The 26,013-nt window shown below is 40.4% G+C and overlaps 1 protein-coding gene across 6 annotated transcripts in view; it reads right to left on the bottom strand.

Annotated features, from left to right (window-relative positions):
- Positions 1 to 128: 128 nt before the first annotated feature.
- Positions 129 to 26,013, bottom strand: part of DGKD (diacylglycerol kinase delta) — a 76,093-nt gene continuing 50,208 nt past the window's right edge. For 4 of the 6 annotated variants that reach the window (XM_077349312.1, XM_077349316.1, XM_077349314.1 and 1 more), the window contains 22 exons: positions 25,127 to 25,289; positions 23,719 to 23,827; positions 22,343 to 22,482; positions 21,168 to 21,252; positions 20,267 to 20,361; positions 20,067 to 20,166; positions 19,710 to 19,983; positions 18,497 to 18,658; positions 16,869 to 16,997; positions 15,736 to 15,832; positions 14,650 to 14,760; positions 12,847 to 12,943; positions 11,399 to 11,506; positions 9,904 to 10,017; positions 9,450 to 9,584; positions 9,119 to 9,270; positions 8,918 to 9,029; positions 8,704 to 8,796; positions 7,667 to 7,786; positions 6,938 to 7,055; positions 4,892 to 5,022; positions 129 to 3,500 (listed from right to left, as the gene is read on the bottom strand). In XM_077349312.1, coding sequence (XP_077205427.1) covers positions 3,411 to 3,500; positions 4,892 to 5,022; positions 6,938 to 7,055; positions 7,667 to 7,786; positions 8,704 to 8,796; positions 8,918 to 9,029; positions 9,119 to 9,270; positions 9,450 to 9,584; positions 9,904 to 10,017; positions 11,399 to 11,506; positions 12,847 to 12,943; positions 14,650 to 14,760; positions 15,736 to 15,832; positions 16,869 to 16,997; positions 18,497 to 18,658; positions 19,710 to 19,983; positions 20,067 to 20,166; positions 20,267 to 20,361; positions 21,168 to 21,252; positions 22,343 to 22,482; positions 23,719 to 23,827; positions 25,127 to 25,289 — 2,735 coding nt within the window. In that variant the 3' untranslated portion in view covers positions 129 to 3,410. The remainder of the gene's footprint in view (positions 3,501 to 4,891; positions 5,023 to 6,937; positions 7,056 to 7,666; positions 7,787 to 8,703; positions 8,797 to 8,917; positions 9,030 to 9,118; positions 9,271 to 9,449; positions 9,585 to 9,903; positions 10,018 to 11,398; positions 11,507 to 12,846; positions 12,944 to 14,649; positions 14,761 to 15,735; positions 15,833 to 16,868; positions 16,998 to 18,496; positions 18,659 to 19,709; positions 19,984 to 20,066; positions 20,167 to 20,266; positions 20,362 to 21,167; positions 21,253 to 22,342; positions 22,483 to 23,718; positions 23,828 to 25,126; positions 25,290 to 26,013) is intronic. The other 2 variants (XM_077349313.1, XM_077349315.1) reach the window with 2 other exon arrangements.

Genomic DNA, 26,013 nt, shown 5'->3' with positions numbered 1-26,013 from the left:
CTTGTATCTAACACAAATTGTAAACAAGATCCGAGCCAGTATCTCTTAACTTTTTAGGAAGATCAACACTGGTTTCCTTTTGACTAGCTGACGTATTTTATGATAATCTCAATAAATGGAACAACAAATTCTTTATAGGGAAGCTCAGAAACAGATTTTCTTTATATACAAGAACAATGTATTTACACCAATCAGTTGCAAAATATGTACATACAAGAGGTGTTTCCATTGTAATCACTGTATAAATTAAAATAATAAATAACAGGTCCCATTCTTAAGGCACCAAACCTTCTTCCCTAGACTGTACAGGACTGAAATGCTTCCCTATGCTTTTAACAGGTCACCAGAATGGTCACAACACCCCTGAGGAACAGCCGTTGGTGGGCAACAATACAGACATCAAATGACTTATAAAAACAATTTTCTTGCTTTTCTTTTCTTTTGTACATCACATGTCCATTACGATACAAGGTACTTTGTGTAAACAGTCTTTCAATTATCACTCACACTATATTAATTTTTAAACAATACTCAAACAATTTTAGCGTGATTTAGATGGTCAGAGCTTTTCAAGATACTGGCACAATGCCTCTTTACAGTTTCTATTAGAGATGCAAGAGCTAGTGGCATTTTTACTTCTTGAGTATCCACAGACCAACAAGATGAATATACCTACTAGAATGGAACATAATGAGTAACTTTGGCTGCAACCCTAGGCATTCTTATTTGGGAGTAAGCACCAATGAATTCAGTGGAAAGTATTTCCAACTAAACATGCATATGGCCGTGCTGTACATTCATGTATGAGTCTTATAGTGGCATTAAACTGGAGGTGGATATTTTGGGCACAAAAGAGCAACTTCAGATTTAAAAACACACAAACACTAGACCATGTTATTTTTTCCCAAAGGTGTTTAGGATTACACTTTCTTGGATGAATTTATTCTTCTACTTACTTTGAATATACCCCCTATGAATGCAATGGACCCAACAGAAGATACTAGGTGGTAATATTCCAGTGTAGTGCCATGCAAAAAAGGGCACAAGACATCCAAAATTGTGTTATATTTCCCTAAGGAGAATACCATTCTCCCTCTAATTCAGAGTACATTTTAATGGTGCAAAATAACTGGTGTCCAGGAAATGTTTATTTTATGCATTATGTCCTTTCTTTTATATCTTTTATATTTATTTATATAAATCATAAAAAATATGCTTGAAATTCTAAAGTCCCCGAAGTGCGATGTCCAGCTTGCCATGGCAAATGTAAGTATGCCTTTCTCACCTATCATTTTTCATTCGTCTTGCTTAGCAGTAGCCATTTACTGGTAACACTACTAGACACCAATGTTGTGCTGGCATCTTTTTATGATGTATATGGTGCACAAAAGAGACTGTGGCACATAACATATTTAGGATCTGCTTTAGGCCTAAATCAGCTCTTGTTATGAATCCAAAAGTTCAGCTCAAAAACAGAAGTCTCATTTTTTTGCCCAGCAGAGAAAAAGAACACTTTCCAAAGGTCCAAGGTATCTAGTGATCATTACAAAGCAATATGCTGTGGTGCATTGCAAAGAGGATCACATGTGCAGAGAGCTCATTCTGTGAGAAAACCTGCCATTACAGAATTCAGAAGTCACTGAAGAGAGTAGATGCAACCAGATGATGATACCGCCTCACAGCATTACAGGCAAAAAGGCCTCCATAGCATTTGAGCTATTCCCTCTTAGGGCAAGACCGATCATGAAAAAATAATTCCACATGAGATTTTTGGGAGACGCACAAGAGCAAGCCTTGCAAGTATTTACACAATTAAAGGACTAGAGATCCCCACCCCAATATCTTTCCCCAAAGTTATTACACAGTGATTCTTTTCCCTGAGGTGTTCACCAGGAAACGGGAAAGGCAGCCTTATGGTTATCACCAATAAAGTGCAGAAATAATCTTTACCATCTTCTATTTAATGGTGGTTTATCATCAAGCCTTACACAGAATTTTATTAGTATCCTAATAAATGAACATGTGGAAGGTGAGCATGCTAGTTTAACAGCATGTGCCTTGAATTTCACAATGCTCCACTGTGTGCAAGGAATCCTAAATAACATGAGTAATCTGTACCTTGAAGGTCAAACATCCCTGCATACAATAATGGAACAGAGCCAGAGATGTTGGGCTCAAGTTTAAGGAGTTGTCCGCAACCCAACCCTGATTTATATAAAAAATTATAGTACAGATTTAACTGTTGTTTTTATAAATAAGACCATGTCATCCTCTGTTGTAAAATAAGAGTCAGAAGGAAACAATACTAGACAACCAAGGTAAAATTTGAAGGATTCTGAAAAGTTACACTAATAAGAAATTTGGCCAAAGTTCTCTTAAAACAGAGAAAAATGTGTACATCTCAAGCAGTGATGCTCTGTTTTCATAAAATTTGGGAAACAGCTATGGAAAGAGAATAAATATTATACCCTGCCTAAACCCATGCACAGAAGGACCCAAGCTTCAACAGTGGGTTATCCTCCATAAGTGTTTCCAGAAATGCCAATGCTATTTTCTTTAATTTGTTAAAATCAGAGGCTATGCACTGAAAAGCCCAAATTCAACAGGAATCAGAACATTCTCCCATTCTGGATGTGCTTCTGGGATATTTCAGTATTTGTAGGCACTTGATGTTCTAAGCATTCGGTGCAAGCCTCCAGAATATCATGTAATCCCATTCCTTCCACATTTACAAGCATTACAGAGCTAGAAGATGACACCGTTTTAGACCTAGTGACAAAATCATATCCTTGGAGAGGGCAGAAAGAGAAACTACACTTATATATCACTCTGGCACCAACTGAGAGGAATCAGTTCCTAACGTCAAACAAGTTGGTGCTTTGGACAAAGATTGTGTATATGCACATCTGGGGGAATTTATTATTTAAACCACCCCATACAGTTCTCCTACACACACCCTTTTTTCACCCCAATGATCCGTTTTGACAGTCTTGTGTGCATGTGTCATGAACAGGTGCTTTCATTTCTTTTAAAATTTGGCACAATATTCAGAATACTAGGATAGTTTAAAATATTGGCTTCTGTGCTTAGCTGGGATGTTCAGCTGTGCACAAAATTTGCAAAATCCACAGGCTGTTTTACTGAGCTTGGCACGCATGGAGTGTCCCCATTCAGATGTGAAGGGAGGAAAGTGGTGGCTGGTGACAGCAAAATAACACTGGCTTTGGAATGCAAGGTTGGAGTGCTGTACCTCACAACAGAAAGGTAAAACCTTGATGTTAGATATGAGCTCTGGACACTGGCAAGTGTTTGGCGGGTCCATGCAAACAATTCTGAGAAAATCCGCTTCTTGAGGTGTCAGTTTTGCAGACATCAATGGGAATGATACATACAGGCTCTGAAAACAGAAGTCAGGCCTCGCTGACAGGAATATTCCTGCTCAGTTCCTTGATCCCATGCAATATCCTCTTCATATGGCCCACTTTGGTCACTCCAAGGTCCTGAAAAATAACATGAAAAATAATCTGAGGCCAGCCTATCAGCCGTAGACTACACAGCTCACTTATAAGAACAAACAAAAAAAATGAAGTTGAGAAAAATGAAAATGTGATAAATGGAATATTTCTAAAGCCAAGCACTTAGGTTAAAGCACTTGAAAAAAGTAATAAATCATTAGGTTCAAATCAATGACTAAGTGTTCAAGGCAAGCTAACAGAAATTGCACCCCAGAAGATTTGTAGAGAGCTGAGGAACCAAGGTAGCACTACAAAGGTAGTGAAACAGAAAATAAATCAAGCACCACCAAAAAAAACAAAAACCTGTTCAGTTATCTCATGTACCAAATAAACAGCTCAAGGAAACATGAAACTTGAAGACATCTGCAAAATCAGAATGTGTCAGAATGACATTTCGTACCAGTGCAGAATTGCATTAAGTTTCTGTAACACAGACTGCACTACAGAATGGCGGTGCCAGATAAAAGCTTAGCAGGGCACTGGAACACATGAGTCAAGCCATTCATCCAACTATCTCAGTATTCTGACTGGCAGCAGTTCTCCAGAGCCCGACACAGCCCCACCCATGCCAGGATCTTCTTAACTGGAGAGACTGGGATTAAACCTGGGACCTTTTGCATATTTTATTGGACCTAATTTTGTATTCCTCAAAGATGAATTTATATCTCAATAGTTCCGGAGGACCTGCAAGACAGAGCTGTTCTGCCAGGCCTACAGTTGAGGTCAGGAAATTATGCACCAAGGAAACGCCGGCCTCTCTGCTCACAAGTTAGTCAATGAGCCATCCACAACACATCAACCCACCCAACAGAAATGGGTTCCCCTTTATAAGGAACAATTATCACACTGGAATGTGAACCGAACTGTTGCCTCCATCTTGAAATGGACATTGATTGGTTGAGCAACCCGTAATTGCCCATAAATTGCCTTATAATTTGTCCAGGAAAAGTCAAAGTCTGAATACCTGTCGGTGGCAGTGTTCCATATTTCCTCAATTATCTGCCTTACCTAAAATACAGCTATTTACTCAATTCCATTTAATATAAGTTTCTACATTATGAAAAGTGATGATTTCAGTCAAGGAACAGCATTCAGAAGTTAAAAATGTTCTAGAATACAGTGGTGAATTGCACGCTTGATCTACAACTTGAGTGGTCAATTTTAGAAGATTTGGATGCTGGCCCAAGAACTGTGTTCCTAATCTGACTCAGCTAATCTATACCTGTAAAATATTCTGTTACTCTGTCCTTTTTACTTTATTACTCTGTCTAAAGCCACCTAGAACGGAGAGTCTATACACGAGATCCAAGCATAGTCAGCACAAATGGCCGTGACAATGCAGATGGCTACTCTTGATGAGTTGCTCATGAAAGTACCTTGAGGTCTCTCCGTTCGAGATGCAGGAGCTCAGAGCCCCGGACGTCATGCCGGATGAAGATATCCTTATACTCACAAAGACTGAGATGCTCAAGCCAGGCCGCAACCTCCTCCGTTCCCCAGAGGTGAACTGTCAGAGATGGAAAAGCAGGAGTGTGTTGAGTACCCAAAGCCCAGAGGAAAGACAGTGAGAAAAGGTGACCACCAGCAAAAGCCAAAGCAGCACGTGATGAGAGTTGAAAACAACACCTTAACCTCACAGCAGGGGAAAAAAGAAAAAGAAATATGGTGCAAAACCCCTCCAAACCAAGAGAACTAAAAGTGGAAGATAGTATTAGAGGCCAAGTGCTCTGGACCAGGGGTATTCAACCTGTGGTCCTCCAGATGTTCGTGGACTACAATTCCCATGAGCCCTTGCCAGCAAACGCTGGCAAGGGCTCATGGTGTCCACGAACATCTGGAGGACCACAGATGTCCATGAACATCTGGAGGACCACAGGTTGACTACTCCTGCTCTGGATGCTGATTTTTTTTAAAAACCAAATACAACTCTGTTGAGTTATCTTGGACCACTGGATGCTTATTATAGTATCCAAGAATAATTTTAATGCAATTTAATGTAAGCAAGAACAGAACAGACAAGCACAAAATTATCAAAGAATCCAGCCAATGTGGATGGCTCTTATTCTTCATACTCTCACTGGTACAGTAAAAAGTTCTAAATATTTTTTTAAAATAATATGTGCTTTGTAAAAATGTGGCCATGTTCATAGACGTACATACCCTTTAGAGTTTCTATAGAGTGAGACTAGGAGCAAGCCTCATGCTTGTGTGACTTCTCTCTTAGCCTTCCCCCTCAACACCCAGAGAAAAATAATCCCTGGAAATACCACAGAATTACAAGGTCGGGAAAATCCCATGGTCCAGTAAATGTGGTAGCCCAGGTATAATGGGTTACATGCAATGAAGGAGGCCTGAGTGAAAATAAACAACTCTAAAACCTTTCCAATCTCACTGTGCAGAAAAGCTCAGAGGAAAAAATCCTGTCTTTACCCCAGTTATCCTGAGACACTGTGTGCTTCTATAGCTCTTCCCATAAGTGGAGGAACTTGAAGAGTTAATACTTTTTTTCTCATCCTTGTATTGTGAACAATGCCTTAATGTTAATGTTCTGCGTCAGCAAAATTCAGCCGCATTCATTCATGCAATAAATAATTTCTAAACATATAATGTCCTCTGCCTGCATAGGGAAGGAGAACTGGTCATCAACACATATAGCATCTCTGCTGGTCTCTAAGCAAAACCAAGAATAACACCTTTACAGTGCAGAGAAAAAAAGATATGCTGTAAAAAATCAGCAATACAGAGGATGATACCATTAGCACTGAAGGATAAACTGCTCTTTCAGGAATTAAAGACAGAAATTCTTCATAAAATGGAATATAAGCCAACAAATCAACCCAGTAGCAAGGAATGTGTTTTAATACTATTTGATTCTTGATTTGAAGATCTAATTTTAACATCACATTAACCGACAGAATTAAAGTTTAGGATGCACCAAAGGTGATGCAGGATCCACAGATAATTATGAATGAGCGTTGATTAAGAGCCTGGGAATGAATCAATCAGAGAAAATCATTAACCACGTTAAACAGCATCAGCAATAGTAGAGCAGGAGTTATGCGGATGGGCCCTACAGCTCCTTTGACTTCTAAGCATCTCTCAGATCCTGAATTATATGTTCCGATATGTACCTTCTGAATGATATGTACCTTGGAGGGTGCAATCAATTTTTTAATCTGGGAGTAGCCACTCAGTATGTTACTATTATATAGCCTCAAGAGACATCCCAGAAAATATGATTCTGTTATGGAATGTCAGATACCTTTAAAGGTAAATTAAACGGGTAAACTCAGAAGAGAGTGAAGAAAGAAGCAGATGGCAGTCATAGGAGAGGCATTTTGTGCAGAAAGGTAACACACATGCGTGCATGTGCGTATGCATGGGAAAGGGGGGCGAAGGGGAAATACACAGGCAGGTGGTACCCGGCAATCCCAGACTGCTACGGGTTTCCTTGTTCTTGTTGTTCTTTTCCTTTTTAAACTTGGTCACTAGACGAAACTTGCCACTCCGGCTGCGTTTTGAATAGTCCAACATCTGGTTCTGCAGCAAATAAATAAAATTTAAAAAGAATCAGAAATCATAATTCTAGTAATCTGTATATCTCCAGCCAGCACAATATTTTCATAACAAGGAATAATATAATAATAGAATCATAGAATTGGAAGGTACCTCCTGGGTCATCTAGTCCAACCCCCTGCACCATGCAGGACACCCACAACCCTATCGCTCAGCCACTGTAACCTGCCACCCCCTTGAGCCTTCACGGAATCAGCCTCTCTATCAAATGGCTCTCCAGCCTCTGTTCAAAAATATCCAAAGATGGACAACCCACCACCTCCCGAGGAAGCCTGTTCCACTAAGAAACTGCTCTAACTGTCAGGAACTTCTTGATAATCGGGTTTATCAACCACCCCTCCCTAAAAGGCTTGGGGCGGTGTTCAACTTATTAAAATTAATATAACAGTAGAGGAGGACCCTAGTGTAGTGACGAGAAATTGCATTATTCCTGATCAATTCATGACAGCCCAATATAGTTAATTTCATTAGCTTAAGGACCTTGGTAAGAATAAAGTATCAACACCCATCCCTTGTACCTCACTGAGCTATCCCACTAGGTCCTCTCTATAGGGAATGTTTTCTTTACAAGTTACCTCTTCATCACTGGGCTCCATGAGCTGCCACAGCCAAGGAATATCTGCTAACTTCCTCATGTGAAAGTCCATTTCTGTCAGGGCTGCTAGAAGCTGCTCTTTCTGTGGAGGATCCAGCTGCTGCAACAGAGACACACAAGCACAGTGAAGAGCTGTGAGAATTCCCTAGAGCTTACTTCTTCAGATGTCTCATGGAATGACCCTCCCTATGCTGTCACTGTAAATAGGAGGTCCGAAAACAGACACCAGAGTCTGGGGACCATGAAAAACATCAACATCTTTATTCAGCTGAAATATTAGCCAAGTGAACACCCCTAATTGTCAGTATGCAACCGTTCTGGGAATATATTCAGCTTTGCTGCTTGATATTTTGTAAACTTTGGGAAAAAATCCTGCCATTTGCCTTTATAATGCAACAAGCACCAGCAACCTATGTGCTGGTTGATTTCACATGATGGCCACACACTTTTCCCATTCAGAAACCACATAACTATCCCCATAGGGAAGCAACTAGTAGTGCTGCAGGACAGGCACAACACAGGATTGCTCTGTCCATCTGTCGTCTGGGTAGAAAATGGACATGCCTAGTACCAAATCATTTTTGTTTCAGACAAAGTGAATGCTAGAAGCATGCAGAAGTGCTAAAGGGCAGTCTTGTTTTGGAAAACAGAGCAATGACAACAACTTGACAGGAATGCAATCAGACGCCTCCAAATATTTTGGAACCATTAAGGAATGCTAAACACTGCTCCTGAAACTATGTTACACCATTTTCAATGGCACCAACAACAATCCCTACAAATTCCATCAAAGGTAACATCACAGTCCAGCCACTAGGTAAATCAGATTCAGCCCATTATTGTTAATTTGGAGGCATGTTACATGCATTTGAATTAAGCAGGGTATATTTTAAGGATGGTATCACAATATTTACAGTCAAAACTGAGTGGCAATCTTAAATGATCTTCACAATAAGGAACAAGGATGAGAAAACCAGCAGAAATATCAAAACACTTTTACAGAAAACTATTCCTTACCAGGGCCATTTTGCCGGCCAGGAGCAGTTCCGTCTCATTATGCAACGCTTTAACATTATTCATCATTTCCACAACAAGATTGCAGTTTAGGCCCTGTCAAATGAACAAATGCATAAGGAGTGAATGTTACAAGCCAGCCTTCAACAAAATAAGCCAGTCAGAGCATCCACCCAATGGGAACAAGATGAGCAAACTAAGAGAACCCAGGTAATACCTCTGCAGATTTGGATTTGGCATACACTTGATCCATAGATTTGGAGCTAGCATTAACTGCGTGAGCAAGTTCTTGTTCCATGTCCTGGTATGACTGAGCTATTTCTCGAATGCTGTAGAAAAGGGGAGGGAAATGGATGAGTTTCCAAATTGCTATGACCCTTGCCCCACTTGAATTCAGAAAACAAAGAAGACCCTCTACCTGTGAATCAGAGCTCCTGCTGCTTGGCAGAACTGATTGACCTGAGTGGACTCTTCTTCAGATATCGTCTCTGGGTGCAGCGAGAAAGAGGGAGGTCTGGGAAGGTCACATTTTTGTTTGTCTTCCCAGGACTTCAAGGTGTTCTCAAATGCCTGAAAGACAAATCAAATAGTTCCATGCCTTCTGTGACCATTTAAGAGAAGCTGTATGCTGCATATCTTGGAGGCATGCATGTAGTCATACCTGTGTATTTCTGCAAAGACAAGCATGATACTGCACCACACTATCGGTATGGTTTGCTACGTTCAGATTGTAAGAAAGCTGCTCTTACCCTATCGCGGGTTAACGTCTGCGCTCTGTTTTTATGCACAATCCAAATATATCCGGGGGGCTGTATCCAGGCTTCGCCATCAACTTGCACAGGAACTCCCTCATCTCCCAGGATTGCTATCTTCACTGTCCGGCACTGTGAGAAATTCATCTGTTATATGCCTTCTAATTCATAAGACTAATGTGTTTTGCACATGCCAAACATTTCCACAGCAATTACTAATTTCCACAGTCTCATTCCTCCTGTACAACCAGACATTTGACTGTTGTGGCTAGTCAGAACATGAAACCACACATCTGAGAAACATTTAGAAGACAGTCCGTGCCTAATGCTGCAGATCACTGCTTCTGTTAGCCTTAGTCTTTGCAACAATTGCTGTATATACGTAACAGTCAATACTTCTTGAAAAGAACCAGATACCACCTCATGCGAAACGTGCAGAAGGATGAAATACCTGTGCAATCCGATGATGCTGAAGGTTAATTACACGGGACACAGCCATTTGCATACTACCAAACACCGCTACCACTTCGAGAATCTTGTCATCAAAAGATGGCGCTGTAAATGTCTGGAAAAATAAAGAAGAGAAAGGAATCCAGCTTCTGCTTCAAGGGTACTGGGTTTTCTTTCATCACAATAATGTACAGGATGTCTCTATCTTACAAGGGGAAAATAATCTGGGGAGGCACATATTAACCCATAGGCATGGGGACCTGGAGAAACTATTGCCAGCATAATACTGAGATTGGTGGGTGGAACTGGAATTCCCATGATACTGAAAGAAGCTTTTGGAGAGCAGCTGTGTTGGACTGCAGTAGAACAACTAGATACAAGTCCCACGGCATTTTAGAGACCAATAAGATTTTGGGGGTATGGGTGTGGACTCTCAAAAGCTCATTCCCCCCCACCCCCAAAGTGTTATTGGTCTTTAAGGTACTTCTTGAGGTGCTATGCTGGAAATGGGTAGGACGGCAACTATATAAACCTGGCAGAGCAGCCACCACTACAGTGGGACCATGGGACTGGCTTGAGTGAGTCTTGCCTCATCAGCCTTCTCAGTGACTGGCCATTTCTTCAGGCCCTCAATTTAAAAATCACTCCAAGACTGAGCTGCCTCTGCAACAACATACATGAAGTATAAATACTTTTGTACTAAAAATTAGTTAAAGTAAAGGCATCCCCTGTGCAAGCACCAAGTCATGTCTGACCCTTGGGGTGACACCCTCTAGCGTTTTCACGGCAGACTCAATACGGGGTGGTTTGCCAGTGCCTTCCCCAGTCATTACCGTTTATCCCCCAGCAAGCTGGATACTCATTTTACCGACCTCGGAAGGATGGAAGGCTGAGTCAACCTTGAGATGGCTGCTGGGATCAAACTCCCAGCCTCATGGTCAGAGCTTCAGACAGCATGTCAGCTGCCTTACCACCCGGCACCACAAGAGGCTTGTGCGCCCCAAGAGGCTCGGGAAAATAAATTAGTATATACCGCAATTCACTTATATCCTTTTGGGTTTTTTTCCATGAACAAACCCACAATTTTTATGATGCTAATGGTGGCTGCTCCCTGCATTCCTTCTGTTCTGAAAGTTCTTGTTTGCTCAAAGAGTTTGTTTAGTCACAAATAAAACAGAGTTGTGAGCATGAGTCAAACATTGCATTATTCTGTTTTAAAATAGATCTTTCTTGGGAAGATTAAAAGATGCAATACTAAGAGGGGGGGAAAAGAGCACAGATATATAAAGGAAAGACTTCCGATCGCATCTACGACAAATATAAAGTTACAAACTTATCACTTACTTTACAGATCCATCACAGCATTCTTATCGACTCAAAAGACTGTCTTGCTCTCAAGGTACATGGAAATTTGCTTCAGAAATTTTTGTACAAAGCAAAAAATATGAAACAAAGACTACCCCATTTTTATTAACAAAAGACTCAGAAATACTCACATCGTCTTCCTTGGTGCCTCCCCAGAAGTTGGTCCCGCCAGCGTAACTGGGGATGTTGAGAACAGCAATGCCTTGGAGACTAGGCAAAGGGATTGGGCGCCCATCACACTGCATGATACAAAGACAATTTTTATACCATAAGTCATTCCAGGTTTAATCAGCAGATTGCCTGCCTGTCAAATGATAAAGAAAGAAACCAATGGCCCAGAGTAGGACAATACTGAATTCTCTAATCAGAAACTCTTGTCTCCAAACATGGTCCATGCTAGAATGAAGCAAAGATATTCTAAGGATACAGCAAAGGGAAAAGGTCTTAATTTATCAGTAACAAGATATCTTCAAGAAGACATCAGTGCTGGTCCTTCTTAATTTTCCTACCAATTCCTCAGATAAGGAAGACAGGTTCTTTGAAACCCATACTGAAATTCCATTGAGTTTCTGACCATAAGCATTTTTAGACTATGAGAAAGCCTGCATGGAAATTGTCCTGTACATGATATACATAATGAACCCTTCTGCCTGCAAGTGGTAACAGTATGAAAGGTGTTCAGATTTTACAATAAAAAGTACAAAGAAGATAAGGAAGAAGGGATCACTATATATATCAGATGCTCAATTCAGAGTGAATAGGGATCCAACAACCTCTCCCCCACTGCCACCCTCTGTGACCTGTTCTTAAGGAAGGAGGTCAGCCATTTTAAGGCCATACCTCCTATCCCCAGGTCAGCAAGACGGCAAACCAAAATCTCATGATCGACCACATCAAATGCTGTTATCTTCTTTTGCATATATTATTTGAATATATGTATAATTTTCAATTAATGGGCTCAGTATGGTTTATTGCCTATATACCTATATATACCTATATACCTGTACTTCTGTTTTATCCACTGAATCCACTGTTTTATCCACTGAATTCTGAAAACATTTTAAAGATGCAGACATTATTTATATTTGGGAAGCGGGTAAACCAGTTAAATATTTTAAATCACATTTTCCTGAAAATTGGGGCTCTATCAAAATTCGTCCAAATTTGTCCCTGGTCTTATTGTGTAGATTTTTTTATCTGCACTTTAGAACGAGGTTCAGATTAGATATCTAGCCTGACTCTCTGTTGGTGTTACTATCAGTCACTGGTAATCATCAATGAATGGAAATGAGCTTTTGAATACTCAAAGTAAGAAAAAGGTTTAAGTAACCAGGCACAGAACCATTCAGTTTCACTACACGTAGTCTACAATTTATGTTTTATAAGACAGAAAAAAGAATTTGATAACAGCAGAATATAGTAGATTAATGTATTCAGGCTTTGCATTTAAGCAAACTGCTAACACACACTGATTAAGCAAGCAAGATATATTGGGGGATCCAACAGATTTCTGTTGCCTTACTATGGAGAATCAAACTTGAAGGGCAAACTGGCTGTGGACAATTCTGGAATCCATTACCTCTAGCAAAACTTTCTGTTCCAGGTTCTTGTAAGTTCTGTGTAGCAGCTCCTTAGTCCCAAGAACTCCATACCACATCATGTTTTTTGTACGACTTCTGATAAGAGAAAGCAAGGAGACATGGAATGTGATAACCCACAACACATACTACAGTCTCTTATGCTCAAAGGAAGAAAAAGTCAGTGAAACACCTGATAGGAACGTACTTTTGGATATATCCCAATATATAAACAAAAAATACCTTATTGGTATTTTCTGGATATTTTCAGGTCTCAGGATGGTATCCAGGATTTTTTGGGATACTGGGAAATGGGTCCTGAAAAATCCTGTAAATATTCAGGAATAACTGAAAATATTGAAAGCCTGCATTTTAAGACTCCCTGGATTCTTGTGTCTTCCTGGGGTTTGGTATTGGATTGTCATGTTGTTTTGATGCTGATTCTGTCCTTTTAAACAGCTTTTGTTGGTCTTGTAACACTGTATTCTTTGTGTGAATTGCTTTTTATCAGGTTTGCTTTTTGTGGAGAATACCTGACCTTAACATTGCTTTCAATTTTTGGTTTGCATTCTGGCTCAGATTCTCTGGTTTTACATATGCTGGGTTTATAATAGCAATTCTACACAGGTTGGATGATTCTCTGGTTTGACATCGATTTAGATTCTCAGATTGCACATTTATTATCCTAGGCTTGTTGTGGAAGTATTCCCTGGTTCTGCATTGGTAATTTGTTTTTGCTGATTCTGTCTGTTTTTTGAGGCTTCTGGCCAGGGCTTGCTTTGTTTGCTCTTGTATATTTGGCTATTCTTTATCCTGCAAAAAGCATCTCCCCAATTTAAGATGGCTGGAGATGCCTTCAGGGGCTCCTAGCATTGGTCCTCTTTGTCCAATTCACTTGAAATTAGGGGGGATATTTAAAGGACAAGCACTAGCAGCTCCACTGAGATTTTGGTGCTATTAGTTCAAAAAACAGCCCTTCCAGCCCTCTGGATATATTCTCCATAAGGAATAATATTGCCAAATACTATCAGAACACCTCTCGCCAATCCCAGAACTGAATTCCAAACTGGTTGTTTGAATGTATAAAACTGTGAACACTGGTATTTTTTAGCTCCTAATTCTCAGATCTGAAAAATACTGATTTTTTCCAAGCTGTACATCCCTAAACCTGAATCCAATTTCCTAGAGCAAGACTTTTTCAAGGAACAAGAATATCATGCACTATGGCTTGTTTATACAGGAAAAACCACAGACTTGAAAAACAGAATTACTGTACAATGCAGCAATGCAAATCATCACAGTTATTCATTTATAACTTCTAACCAAGAAGTACAGAATGGGCATCACACTTTATGGTCCTGGTCTCTAGAGTGATACCGAGGTCTTCAGGGATATGATTACATTAGGGCAGGTAGCATTAAGTAAAGCTTACCACTAAAATAGAGTTCAGAACAGGTGTTTAAATCAGTAAGAACACAGTTCAGACAGGTGCCTTATCCACTTTGACCAGCATGGCCTCTAGTTCTCTAGAAGTGAAAGCAGCTCTATGAGCACATCCACCAGAGCAGTTGTGAAGCAAACAGAAACTGCTGCATCCAGTTCTCATTGCTTTTTGCAAACAATCCGAAGGCATAAGATATCCAGTGTAGTCCAGTTCCTTCCCAATGAGCCACGGACACTGATCACTGTGACTATAAGAGATCTATGCAAGTAATCCGATGAGCCTCTAAACAGATTCTTAACTACAATTGACACAAGCCATGCAGTTTCTAAAGAGGCTCAGAGCGCCTCAATGAATAACCTACCTGCACTTTTCTGGGTGCTCATCGCGCTTGTTGTTGAAGTCCAAAGAGATTTTTGCATCCAATCCAATTCCAAAATAGTTGTTCATTACACATTTCTCTACGTAGCAGTCACTGTGAAGTACAAGGCAGACACTTTGACTCAACATGGCAGAACGTTTCAACATCCCTCACATGCTACTATCAGCAACAGAAATGAAATCCAGTATTTTACTTGTAAATTGCCTTAAGTAGGTTTTCTGGATAGGTGAAATTAAATAAATCCAAGGAGTTTCCAGAATTATGTCTCCATGAGGCCAACAGCCAAGAAAAATGTAGCAAAAATAAAACTGGAAAGCTAAGAACGAAGTCTTTGGATGATTAACTGAAATCAGAAGGTAAATATTATATAGGAAATTCCTTCTGATCTAAATGTCCAGCTTCAGGATACTAGACAGACTTGATCCTCTCCCCTGTTTTCTTCCTTTAATTGACACTCAGCTGTCCCCAGCATTCCATGCCTCCTTCAGCATGCTTGGCCATCATCATGGTCCTTCTTTTCTACTTAGCTACTTCTGCATGTATTCAGAAGCCTCAGTTGTGTTTGTCTGATTCTAAGGGCTGATTACTTTGATAAAAACTTAGATTTCCATTTGCCTTTTAATGCTGAATCAGGAGGCTAGGATATGAAATCATATTTCAAACTTTTCTAAATTTGCCCCCTTTTCTTCTTGAGCACTAAAAGTTTTATATATCTCCTCGGCAGAAGATAACTTCAGTTTCCCCTCTAATCTTAACTTGGCAGCTGTCATTGCTGAAAAAATAAATGTGTATGAGAGCAGACATCAGGATAGTCAGAATCTATTCTTACTTGCATGTTCATCTGAACTCTAGGACAAGACATCTCTGCCGGAGCTGAACAAAGCTGTTTTCACATTTGTCATTTTCAGAATAATCCAAATAATGTCAAGGCTAAATTTGTTAGAGAATACATATACTCTTGCTGCCAAAGGAATGTTCTCTTTTATTTGCTCTTGAAATTATTTCCTCATCAATAATGTAATGTTAGAAGGCAATGACCTATCCCTTCCTTTCTCTTTGAATACTCACAGATTTTCAGGTTCAGAGTTAAATGGGTCTGCATTGATCAACAACCGGCTGATAACAGATCCTCCAGGTAGAGAGCCAGATGTCCCAGCACGCATATCTACCAAACAGAAAAATTACAGGAAATGAAATGCAATTTATGATGTGCAGCAGGATAGAATGTACTTGTAACTAGCAAAACAGCCAGCTTGGTGTAGTCGTTAGGAGTGCAGTCCTATAATCTGGCGAGCCGGGTTTGATTCCGCACTTCCCCACATGCAACCAGCTGGGTGACCTTGGGCTTGCCACAGCCCTGATAAAGCTGTTCTGACCGAGCAGTAATATTAGGGCTCTCAGCCTCACCTACCTCACAGGGTGCCTGTTGTGGGGAGAGGAAAGGGAAGGAGAGAAAAGTGGCATATAAGAACCAACTCTTCTTCTTCTATGCAGTTTCTACAAGTAATGTCATTTCTGGAGCATGACTATTACTGCATATTTATACTGTTGCTGAACAATGGAGGGAAATCAAGACTTCAGACTATTAAAAACTTCAGGCTTGTTCTACAGAGCAGCAGTTTAAAATCAAAGACATCCTCACACTGTTTCTATTTATGATATAATGAAATACTGAGAAAATTCTGCACATTTGGGAAAGAACTTTCCATACAGTCCTTTAAACATGAATTTAAAAAGCAGGAAGACGGATTAATGCTCTGAAATGGGACCAGCTTCCCTAAGGATGGAAAGTGTGGAAGAGCCTTCGAGTTGGTTTGTACCAAATTGCAATTCTCTCATGCTCTTGAACAGGGAATGCACTAGAGAAGGAACAGAAATGGATTTCAAGGTTGCGTTGTGCGGCCTTTGGAAAACGTAGCCGTTTCAACACTTGCTACTCACATGACCTGCTAAAACTTGAGAAACTGGTTTTGAATACAAGCAAAACTGTATGAACAAGCAAGGGCTGTTACTCAAAGCAAAGAGGCATGCATCAATTTCTGGGCAAAAGCAACCTTCATACATTGATGATCAACCAAAGCAAACCTAAATCGTGTGAGAACCCAATGGGGAAGGATCAGAACAACCTTCATCATTTCTAGTTGAGCTCATTTGTTTGTCACTTCTAGCTGAGCTCAATTGGGTAATGGTGTTGTACTCACTGGGGTAGAGGATCTTTGCATTCAGCATTGGCAAATTGTCCCGGGTTCCTGCCTGGGGGGGAAGAGAGGCAGAGCTTCCCACTGATAAACCTCCTTTACTTATTAATCTTTCACAAGGAGACTTGATCACTGTAAGATATCAGCACAAACCACAAATACCATTAGTATGCTACTGAAACTGTAATAATAGTAAATAAATAAATAAAACAGAGTAGGAGACGGTGGAATCACAAACCAAAAACCCACCCTCAAAGGAGTTGGGGTGGTAGTGCAGAAACTTTATTCTTTGGTTGATGCTGAGAATAATTTTAACTGTGCTAATTGTTTTAGGTTATTCATTTTTATCTTGTTTTATTAAATGATGTGAACTGCCCCAAGTTGGTACTACTGAAAGGGGCTGTATAGAAATGTAACTATAAATAAGCAAATAAATAAATAGCGCTGTGTCACCACTTTCCAGCTAGGAGCTCATCAGAATGAAGTGGAAGTACAATTGTTAGTGTTGGGACTAGAATCAGGGGCCCCAGTTTTGAGCCCACGGAAGCTCACTGGGTGATTATGGGCTAGTCACTCTCCCTCAGCCTAAACCACCTCACAAAGTAGTTGCTGTGGCGATAGATGGTACAGGGCAGAACAGCTGCTAAATATACCCACTGAGCAGCTAACATTCCCTAACACAGAACTGACAGCATTGCAGCTTTGGCTTATTTTGCAATTTCCTGTTGTTGGAATGGTTGCTTTGCTCTTAAAAAAAAATTTCGACCAGCAAAAAATGTTCCAAGAAACAAACTCTCCAGACATTAAGAGACTGAAGTTTATATCTGAATATATTCCAAGTTATTAGCTTGTACAGGCTAGAGGACAAAAGAAGAAGAGAGAGAGAGAGAGATGGGAAGGAAGTCTGGCTTTGCTGTTTCTTTGATTGATACAAACCACCCACTTGACTATTTGTTCCACTGATAATTGGTATTGATGTGCATTCAAGGAGCCAAAAAACTAACATTAAAGCCCCTGTTAATTATGTGTGAATCAAGGGTACGTTTCTACCAAGAACTAGATTACTTGCAAAACTAAGAGACTGGGAGGGGGGGGGGAGCGTGGTTTAAATATTTGGGACTTCTAGTCTTAAAATGTTACAGTTCCACAGCCATCATGAAGCCTGCAGCTCCTGAAAGGGAGCTGATGTATTTGGAGCTTTTGTATCTTGTCCTACACATCAATCCAAGTAGTCTTGTCTCGCTTGCATGCAAAACATTTTATAACTGAAAAGTACAAAAAGTAAAGAAGATCAATAATTTAAAGGAAGAATATAGAATTACGTTTATGACGATGAAGCTAGTTACCGTGAATTGCAGAATCAACAACTTCCGCCATGTTTCTAATCCTACTGTTGAGATCTCAACCACTACCTTAAGTTGTCTCAAGAATTTTTAGCTGAGGGAGAGGCTCGAAGCTATGCCACTTGACTGAGATGATGCACCAAGGGGTAGTGCAACTTGACAGAGAAATCTCTGGTTTTGCGGTAATGTAAAAATAAAATGCTGATGCTAGGAAGGAGCTTACAGCGACACTGGCTGTGGTTGCTTGGTTTCTTACTAATTCAGTCCCCCAGGAAACTTAGATTTTACCTTTCCGATGGCTTCTCCCTTTTGGAAATCCATAGCTGCCAGAGTGTGAAGACTGCAATGAAGCTTTATTCTCATTCCTCAGCTCCTTCCCCTCTTCGGTGGCGGTGAGGCCCAGGATAAAGCTCTCTTGTTCTTGGGTTTGAGCGTTCTGTTCATCTACAGCTAAACAATGAAACAGTGGCAAAGTCAAGGCACACTCTTTCATAACTATCATGGTACTGAAGAAATCAAGTAACTTAAGATCAACAATACAGGAAGGATTCTTTTATGGCTTTTCCAGAGTGCATAGGCTTGCTTACTTGTTTTTAAAGGGCCCAAATAATTTTAGATTAGCAAGAATATGTAAACACCAGGTTCCAGGGATGACAGTCAAGATCTTCAAAGGTTGAATGTCTGTATTAATGTTAAATTTGAAGCGCCTGACTCTCATCAGTTGAGTTTTTACGGTTCCAGTTCAAATTTTTTCCTCTCCTTTTGGTGTTTGTTCCAGAGGAAAACGACCTGATTATACCCTAAGGGTGAACAGGGGCAACAATACAATATGGCTACCCAGAGCCACAATTTATTTATTTATTACATTTTTATACTGCCACTCCAAACACAGATGGCTCATGGTGGTTTACACTCAAAAAAGCATAGCACAAAACATTACAACATCATACTAATAATATCCCAAAAGTTACAAAATCAATGGTGGTTAAAACATATGGGTCCTCCCCAAAGTCTCAATGCGTTGGCATCAGAATGGTACACAATCCATATTACTTATAATGTAGCCCGGGGGGGAGTAGATCGTCTAGTGGTTCCGAACACGGTCTAGCACCCAGTCCAGGAACCTGGGGGCGGGGTGGTGGTGGCCGATCTTATCACCCCAGAAAAATCCTAATAAAATTATAGTAATTAATCATTGATTCTTAATTGTTTAAACACCAACTGTATTGTTGTTTTAATTGTTGTTGTAGGGGTTTTGTAAGCAGTATAATTTTAGGGGGATTTTATTGCATTAGCGAATGTCGAAATAGTTGAAATTTTTGGTATATTTTATATGACGTGAACCACTGCGAGCCAGCTTGCTGGGAGTGGCGGCATACAAATATAATAAACAAACCAACAAACAAAACAAACAAATTTTGATTCCACTATGTCTTTGAAATTAAGGACGTATGGACTTCCAAGCTCCCCCTGAAATATATTCATGATTCCCAAAGTTTACCTTTTTCTGCATGCTCTATAATCTGACGAATGGCTTTTTTCAGACTATTTGCTCTTAGCATTAACTGCTCACGTGGCCGGAATATCTGAGGACGGGCAGTGCACGATGATCCCACTGAACGCTCACTAGAGGAATCGCAAATACCGCCAGAACCTTCACCATCTTCTGTCTCCTCAGCAATGGTAGGCGGTGGGTTTGGCAGAGAAGTTGACGCTTGAGATTCTTCATTCAATGTCTTCAAAAGAGAGTCCAGCTTCTCTTTCAAAACAGAACACTATGAGCACAAAGCACAAGGGTTTGATGACAATTGAGCAACTAACCCTTCTACACACAGGTTATTTGAAAGCCTCTAAATACCTTTCTGGCCATAACTTCTGACTCCTCAGAACTTTCTGTTGCTTTCTCATAGGCCTTGCCTACCCGAGCCACAAAATCTTTCACAGTCTCACAGAGCACCCTAGAGAAAAAACAAAACAGAGAGAAAAGCAGTAGCCATATGCCTACCATTCACAATGCGACTGGCTGTTGCATTTAATCATATCCCCTTGAATACTCACTTGGCTGATGAGATGACCACTGAGTGTTGGTCAGATGTCAAGATTTTGGATAAATGAGCAGCCACGGAATCTTCATAGAAGAGAATCTGCTGCACCTTGTGATATTCAGAAATCAATTAAAGTATCGTAATTTTCAGAACTGCTCATTCCAGAGTCCTCACAATATATAATACTGTAGTAATTATTTATTTTATATTCTAAGCCAGGGGTAGTCAAACCTGTGGTCCTCCAGATGTCCATGACTACAATTCCCATGAGCCCCTGCCAGCAAATGCTGGCAGGGGCTCATGAGAATTGTAGTCCATGAACATCTGGAGGACCACAGGTTGACTACCCCTGTTCTAAGCTACCCTCAGTCATTATTTCAGCATATTCTATGCTGAACCCTTAAGAAGAGTTGTTTTTTATACCCCACTTTTCACTAACCGAAAAAATCTCAGTGGCTTGCAATCTCCTTCCCTTCCTCTCCCCACAACAGACACCCTTTGAGGGAGGTGAGGCTGAGAGAGCTCTGGCAGAACTGCTCTGTGAGAATAGTTCCAACAGGACTATGCCTAGCCCAAGGTCACCCAGCTGGCTGCATGTGGAGGAGTGGGTAAACAAACCCGGCTCTCAAGATTAGAAGCCGCTGCTCTTAAGCACTACACCAAGCTGGCTCTCCCAAAATGCCACGGTAAGTTTGGCAAACACACCACAATGGTATCAGACGGGCAAATAACTGCTGTCTTGGAACTCTGAAAAAGCTTTTGTTTTTAGGAACTCCAAGCCATTTCCATGCACATCCCTTTACTTAGTGGCCATCCCTTCCTTTATAGCTCCCCATAGCACTCCCATTTGATTTCCCCCCTCATTGTGTAATTTCTCTAGTTCTGAGTTGTTCAGCTTTTGTAATGTTGTCTACCTCAGAGTCTTCACTGAAATCTTCAGCAACTGTAGAAGCGGATGCTTGGCGAGGGAGTTTTGTTTCGTACACCATGATGCTCCACCTAATGAAGAAGAATCATCACAGTGTTTTAAAGAAATCTGGTGCTGGTTGTCATAGCCCTTTAATGGGCCCTACCCAAAAACTGACATGAAAGGTAACAGATTCCAGATGGAGTGCAGGTTTAGTGGCCTCCAAACTACCTCCATGCTTTCAAAAACATGAACATGGGAAGTAGGACATTTTGACTTGTTCAGTTCAGGTGCAGAATGGCCAAGGGTATCTCTCCTGCTCAGCCTTTTCCCTTCAAACACAGCCCAAATGGAAAGGGTCTAAAATGAATGAAAAAGAAGGGGACAGATACTATCTAAACAGGCCTCCCCTCTACGATCAAGACATAATAGGAACATGCACAGCATGAGTCTTCTAGGGAACATGATTTTTTGTTAAACGGTCCGATTCTAAAGAACAGATAGTCAATAAAATGCTAAGAAAAAGAAAAAAAGAAAAAAAAATCAAATACAGACAGTATCTTTAGCCTTTCTATATTTCACATATTGAAGACTGCTTTCACTCACAGCACAATGAACTGAACCAGAGCAGAAAAAATATAACCATTTCCCAATTCATGTTGTTTGTCATGAATATATACATTTTAACCCAAACAAATAATAGAACCCAAACATATAATAATAGTGTCACCAGGAATTCCCTTTTACTTACCTGTAAAAGGAATATAACTTATTTGCGTAAAACTACAAACTTTTTAGGCTACTTAAATCCTACAGACTCTAACTGAATTCAAGCAGTCTGTAGGGGAATGCAGCTGAGCTTTGCTAATGCACATACAGAACTGGGGTATATTATGAGGACAGACAGATTTCACCACTGTATTTCAGGAGCTTTCAGGCTTTCTTATGGAGACTATAATATTCTGGCAGCTTCGGAAACTTCTAATTCTGTCCCTCTCTAGGTGGAAATTAAGATACAAGGAGAAGAATGCTACAATAAATGCAAATAAAAAGTAAAAGAATGTAAGCAAGTCAGGGATCATGTCTGCCTTCCACAGAAGGCACTTCTGAAGAAGTGACACAATGTTCAGGTTTCAAGTGAAAATCAGGTGCTTGGTCATGGCACCTTGGAGCAGCACTCACCTGTCAAGCATTTTGGTGCTGGCCCTTTCAAGCTTTTCCAGTATCTGTGGGAGCTGGGTGTCGTCATCACAAGCAGATCCCCAGCCCAGTACACGAGCAAGGTCATTGCCTGTGCCCAGAGGTAACACCCCTAACTGACACTACACAAAGAAGAGATTACAAACAATGGATAGTTAAAAGGGGTATATAATCTACTAGCCTTCCCCTCCCAAAATTAGTTTATTTCCAGCATACCAGTCACTGTGTGAAAATGATATGCCATCCATATTTCAGTTATATCCTTTCAACATCTTAATTTTTCATTCTCTCATTTTGCATAATGGAGCTTATTCCCAGAATATCTACTCTAGGCATTCTCTTATCCTTGTTTAAGCAGATTCCTCCTACTCAAAACACCTCAAAACCGCCTCTTCTGCAAACACTTCCTCCTAGCCTTCCTTGTAATTAGGCAAATGTAACATTGACTGCATTTGCTCACAGTCTCATCTATCTCCTTGCACTGTTCTCATTATTTCACTTCCTCGTGTAACCGCCAATTAAGAAAATAAGTAGCTTTAACTTTAGAAAGCCATTGTATACATTAATGGAACTAACAATCACCATCACTAGGATGCAATACCCAAATCATATCTGGCAATAAAACTTCCCTGTTACTAAAAGCTATAATACAGTGAGAGAATCAGTTCTAATAACACTTGCAATATATCCATTGATGATAGCACAAATCTGTCCACATCACTGGTGAAAGTTCAGTGCTTCATTTTTCACCACCTGGTGGTGCTATCACCCTTTTCAAGCAGGCCTTGTAAAGGGGGGCATCAGAAGAAATTAAGTTCAACAGATGCAGTACTTTTCACTTCCAAGAAAATAGGTCCTTCATGGTTACATATTGTTTATATAACCAAGGCCACTTTAAATCTACCTGTGTGGAAGCTGCTCATGCAGAGGCTCCCCACTGAGCCCCCTCTTATTCCCATCATGGAACAGCAAACTGCAATAAAAGCAATGTGAGTTAACAAGCCATGGTTAAAGGTGGAGGTTTCTGCATGGTGAAAACCTACAGATGAATGGCTCCATATTTTGCATAGTCTCCTCACAGATGGATTTAAAGAGGCCATTTTTCTTTAAAACCGAGCCCTGGGGGAAATGGTCATACAAGGGAAGCAGTTATAGGTGAAAGCAAACCCTTTCCCAGCGGCTTGTCCCTTATAGATTCCCCATCCCCCTTCACATTACATGGCAAATAAAAAAATCAAACACCATCTGTTGTCCATATAACATCTTGGTTTGTCCTTATTACTCTATTATTTCTGGCAAAACTGTGTGACATGATGTTGTCCTGTTCTATAAGCAGGAAAAATACTTTGGTAACATACCTGCTTGTGGAGACTGAGGCTGTCAATTTCAGAGAGAACCCATCCAACACTTCCATCCCCACCACACACCAGAATTCGGAATGTGTCGAATTTCTGGAATAAACGTAAACTGCACAGGGGGGACAACAAAACAAAATCAGAATCCAAAGGCACCTTTAAGACCAACAAAGATTTATTCAAGGCGTGAGCTTTCGACTCTTCCTCAGACTGAAAGGGGGGGGAGGAAATGACCAGCTATTTAACATATTATTACTGAAGTGAATGTGATTAAGAATTAAAATCCCTTCTATGGGTTATGCCGGTTACACAAGTGATCTATTCGCATCACAGAGAGGTAGGAAATTCTGCATGAGCATGCCTGTTCTTAAGGAAGCAAGATCTTTAAACACAAGCCCACAAATATCATAAATGCATAAAGGAGGATATAGCCTACAAAATGCTAACGGAAAACAAAACTAAGTCATTCAAAGACACAGAGAAACATTAATTGCTCTCCAGCAACAAAACGTCTAGTAGAAAACTGGCTGCAGGGAGGTAAGAAAAATCTCATCAGGAATCAATCCTTAGACTTAGCAGCCTCCAAACTGCTTATGGAAAGATAAATCTTGATGCTTCCTAATCTTATTGAGCATGGCACCATGAATTTTGGTGAAAGGACTGAGGAAACATCAGTTCCTAAAAGCGATCAATGCAGACACAAAAACGAGCCCTTACAATTACTCCTATTAAGTACCGAGAACATCTACAGCAGATAACAGAGGCCTGTGCTAGGGGCTGCATTGGTGCCCCTGTGTCACACAACAAGTAGTCTGGATGAAGCAGCAACATCATGGCAAAGGAAATTCAACACAAGTCTCAAGAAACCTCCTTGCAGTTGGACTACCCTTCTTGGGTTCTTTTGCCCCTTACTGGATTGTATTAGGGTCTGCTCATGTTACAGTGGATCCCATGCCACCTCCCATTTCTGCAGGTGGTGCATAATGTCACAACAATATCAGTTGAATCAATTTTTACATGCTAAATTAATATTACGGGTCAAGCCTAAAAATTGGGAAGAATTTTTTTTTACAGCCTGTAAAACAGAGGTCTTCTGCCAAAGCTTTTGGCTTGGGCCAGTGATCTGATATTATGTATCCTCCAGAACCCCCATCAGAAATGCCCAATAGGAACACCTGAAATTATGTTAAAAGTTGTTTTAATGAAGTATGTTTGGGGGAAGGGTTTATTATAATCATTTTATAATGTACTTTATCACGTATGCTTTACATTGCTGGCCACCTTGGGCAGGAAGTCAGGATCTAAATTCGGTAAATAAAAAAATAATCATTGCTACCTTAGGGAAACAGAACATGCTGAGGAATTTACGTATTGTTTCCAAATAACTACACATCAAGATAACAGCTTTTACCCGAGGTGAGGTCCTCCATTCATGAGATCAAAGACCTGTGCAGGATTCAGCAATTGTTTGAATCTTCGTAGGAATTTTACACCCTGGTTGTCTCCACTTTTGGAATTGACAAATACCAGCAAAGGACTTGTGCAAGATGGGGGACAAGTGGCTTTCCAGAAACCTGTGTGGAAAACCAAGAACGGGTTAAGCTCTTCTGTCACAGGGTGGCTAGCAGCCCACAGCACAACAGGGCAGGCAAACAGTATGTTCATATGCTGCCATCTTGTCCCATGTATTACCAGGACTGACTTCCAAGGTTTTCTAAATATATATTAAAGATGAAATACATCAGAATTGTAATATACATATAAATACACACAGGGTTGGAGCCTAAAGATACCACTGCATGAGCCAAAGGTATTTTTGCTCACGTAAGAGGGTGTGTGCCTGTGATTTCAGCAGATTTCACACTCAAGCTACAGCCCCCTGGGCTGCATCCCATGATGTTTACAAGAGTTCCCCAACCCTCAGGAGCAGCTTTTCAGGTGGAGCAGGAGGCTGAAGAAGACAGAGAGAAGAATGAAACATCCATTCTGTAAAAAGGACTTTGCTCACAGTCCCTTTGATCTATTGGACAGTTTTGAGAATGGATCTGCATATACTCAGCTGTACTATATGCCAGGATTTTATCAAGAAGTTTACTGAAATGTCTATTTTATAAGCTGCAACAAAACAAATGTAAGTAGAAACATTTAGATTAATTAAAAACAAATATATCTTTGAGTGGAAGAGATGGCGAACCCTTGTTAATCTTTTGACCTCTTAATTTGCAATCTACATAAATAAGAAAATAAAATAATGAAGGCAGGAAGGTTTTGTCCTGTGTTCGTTCTTATATTATGAGA

Source organism: Paroedura picta, chromosome 8, assembly GCF_049243985.1.
Source record: "Paroedura picta isolate Pp20150507F chromosome 8, Ppicta_v3.0, whole genome shotgun sequence".
Classification (NCBI taxonomy): domain Eukaryota; kingdom Metazoa; phylum Chordata; class Lepidosauria; order Squamata; family Gekkonidae; genus Paroedura; species Paroedura picta.
Note: the sequence above shows the minus strand (reverse complement) of the source record. Positions and strands in the feature narration are given on the sequence as shown.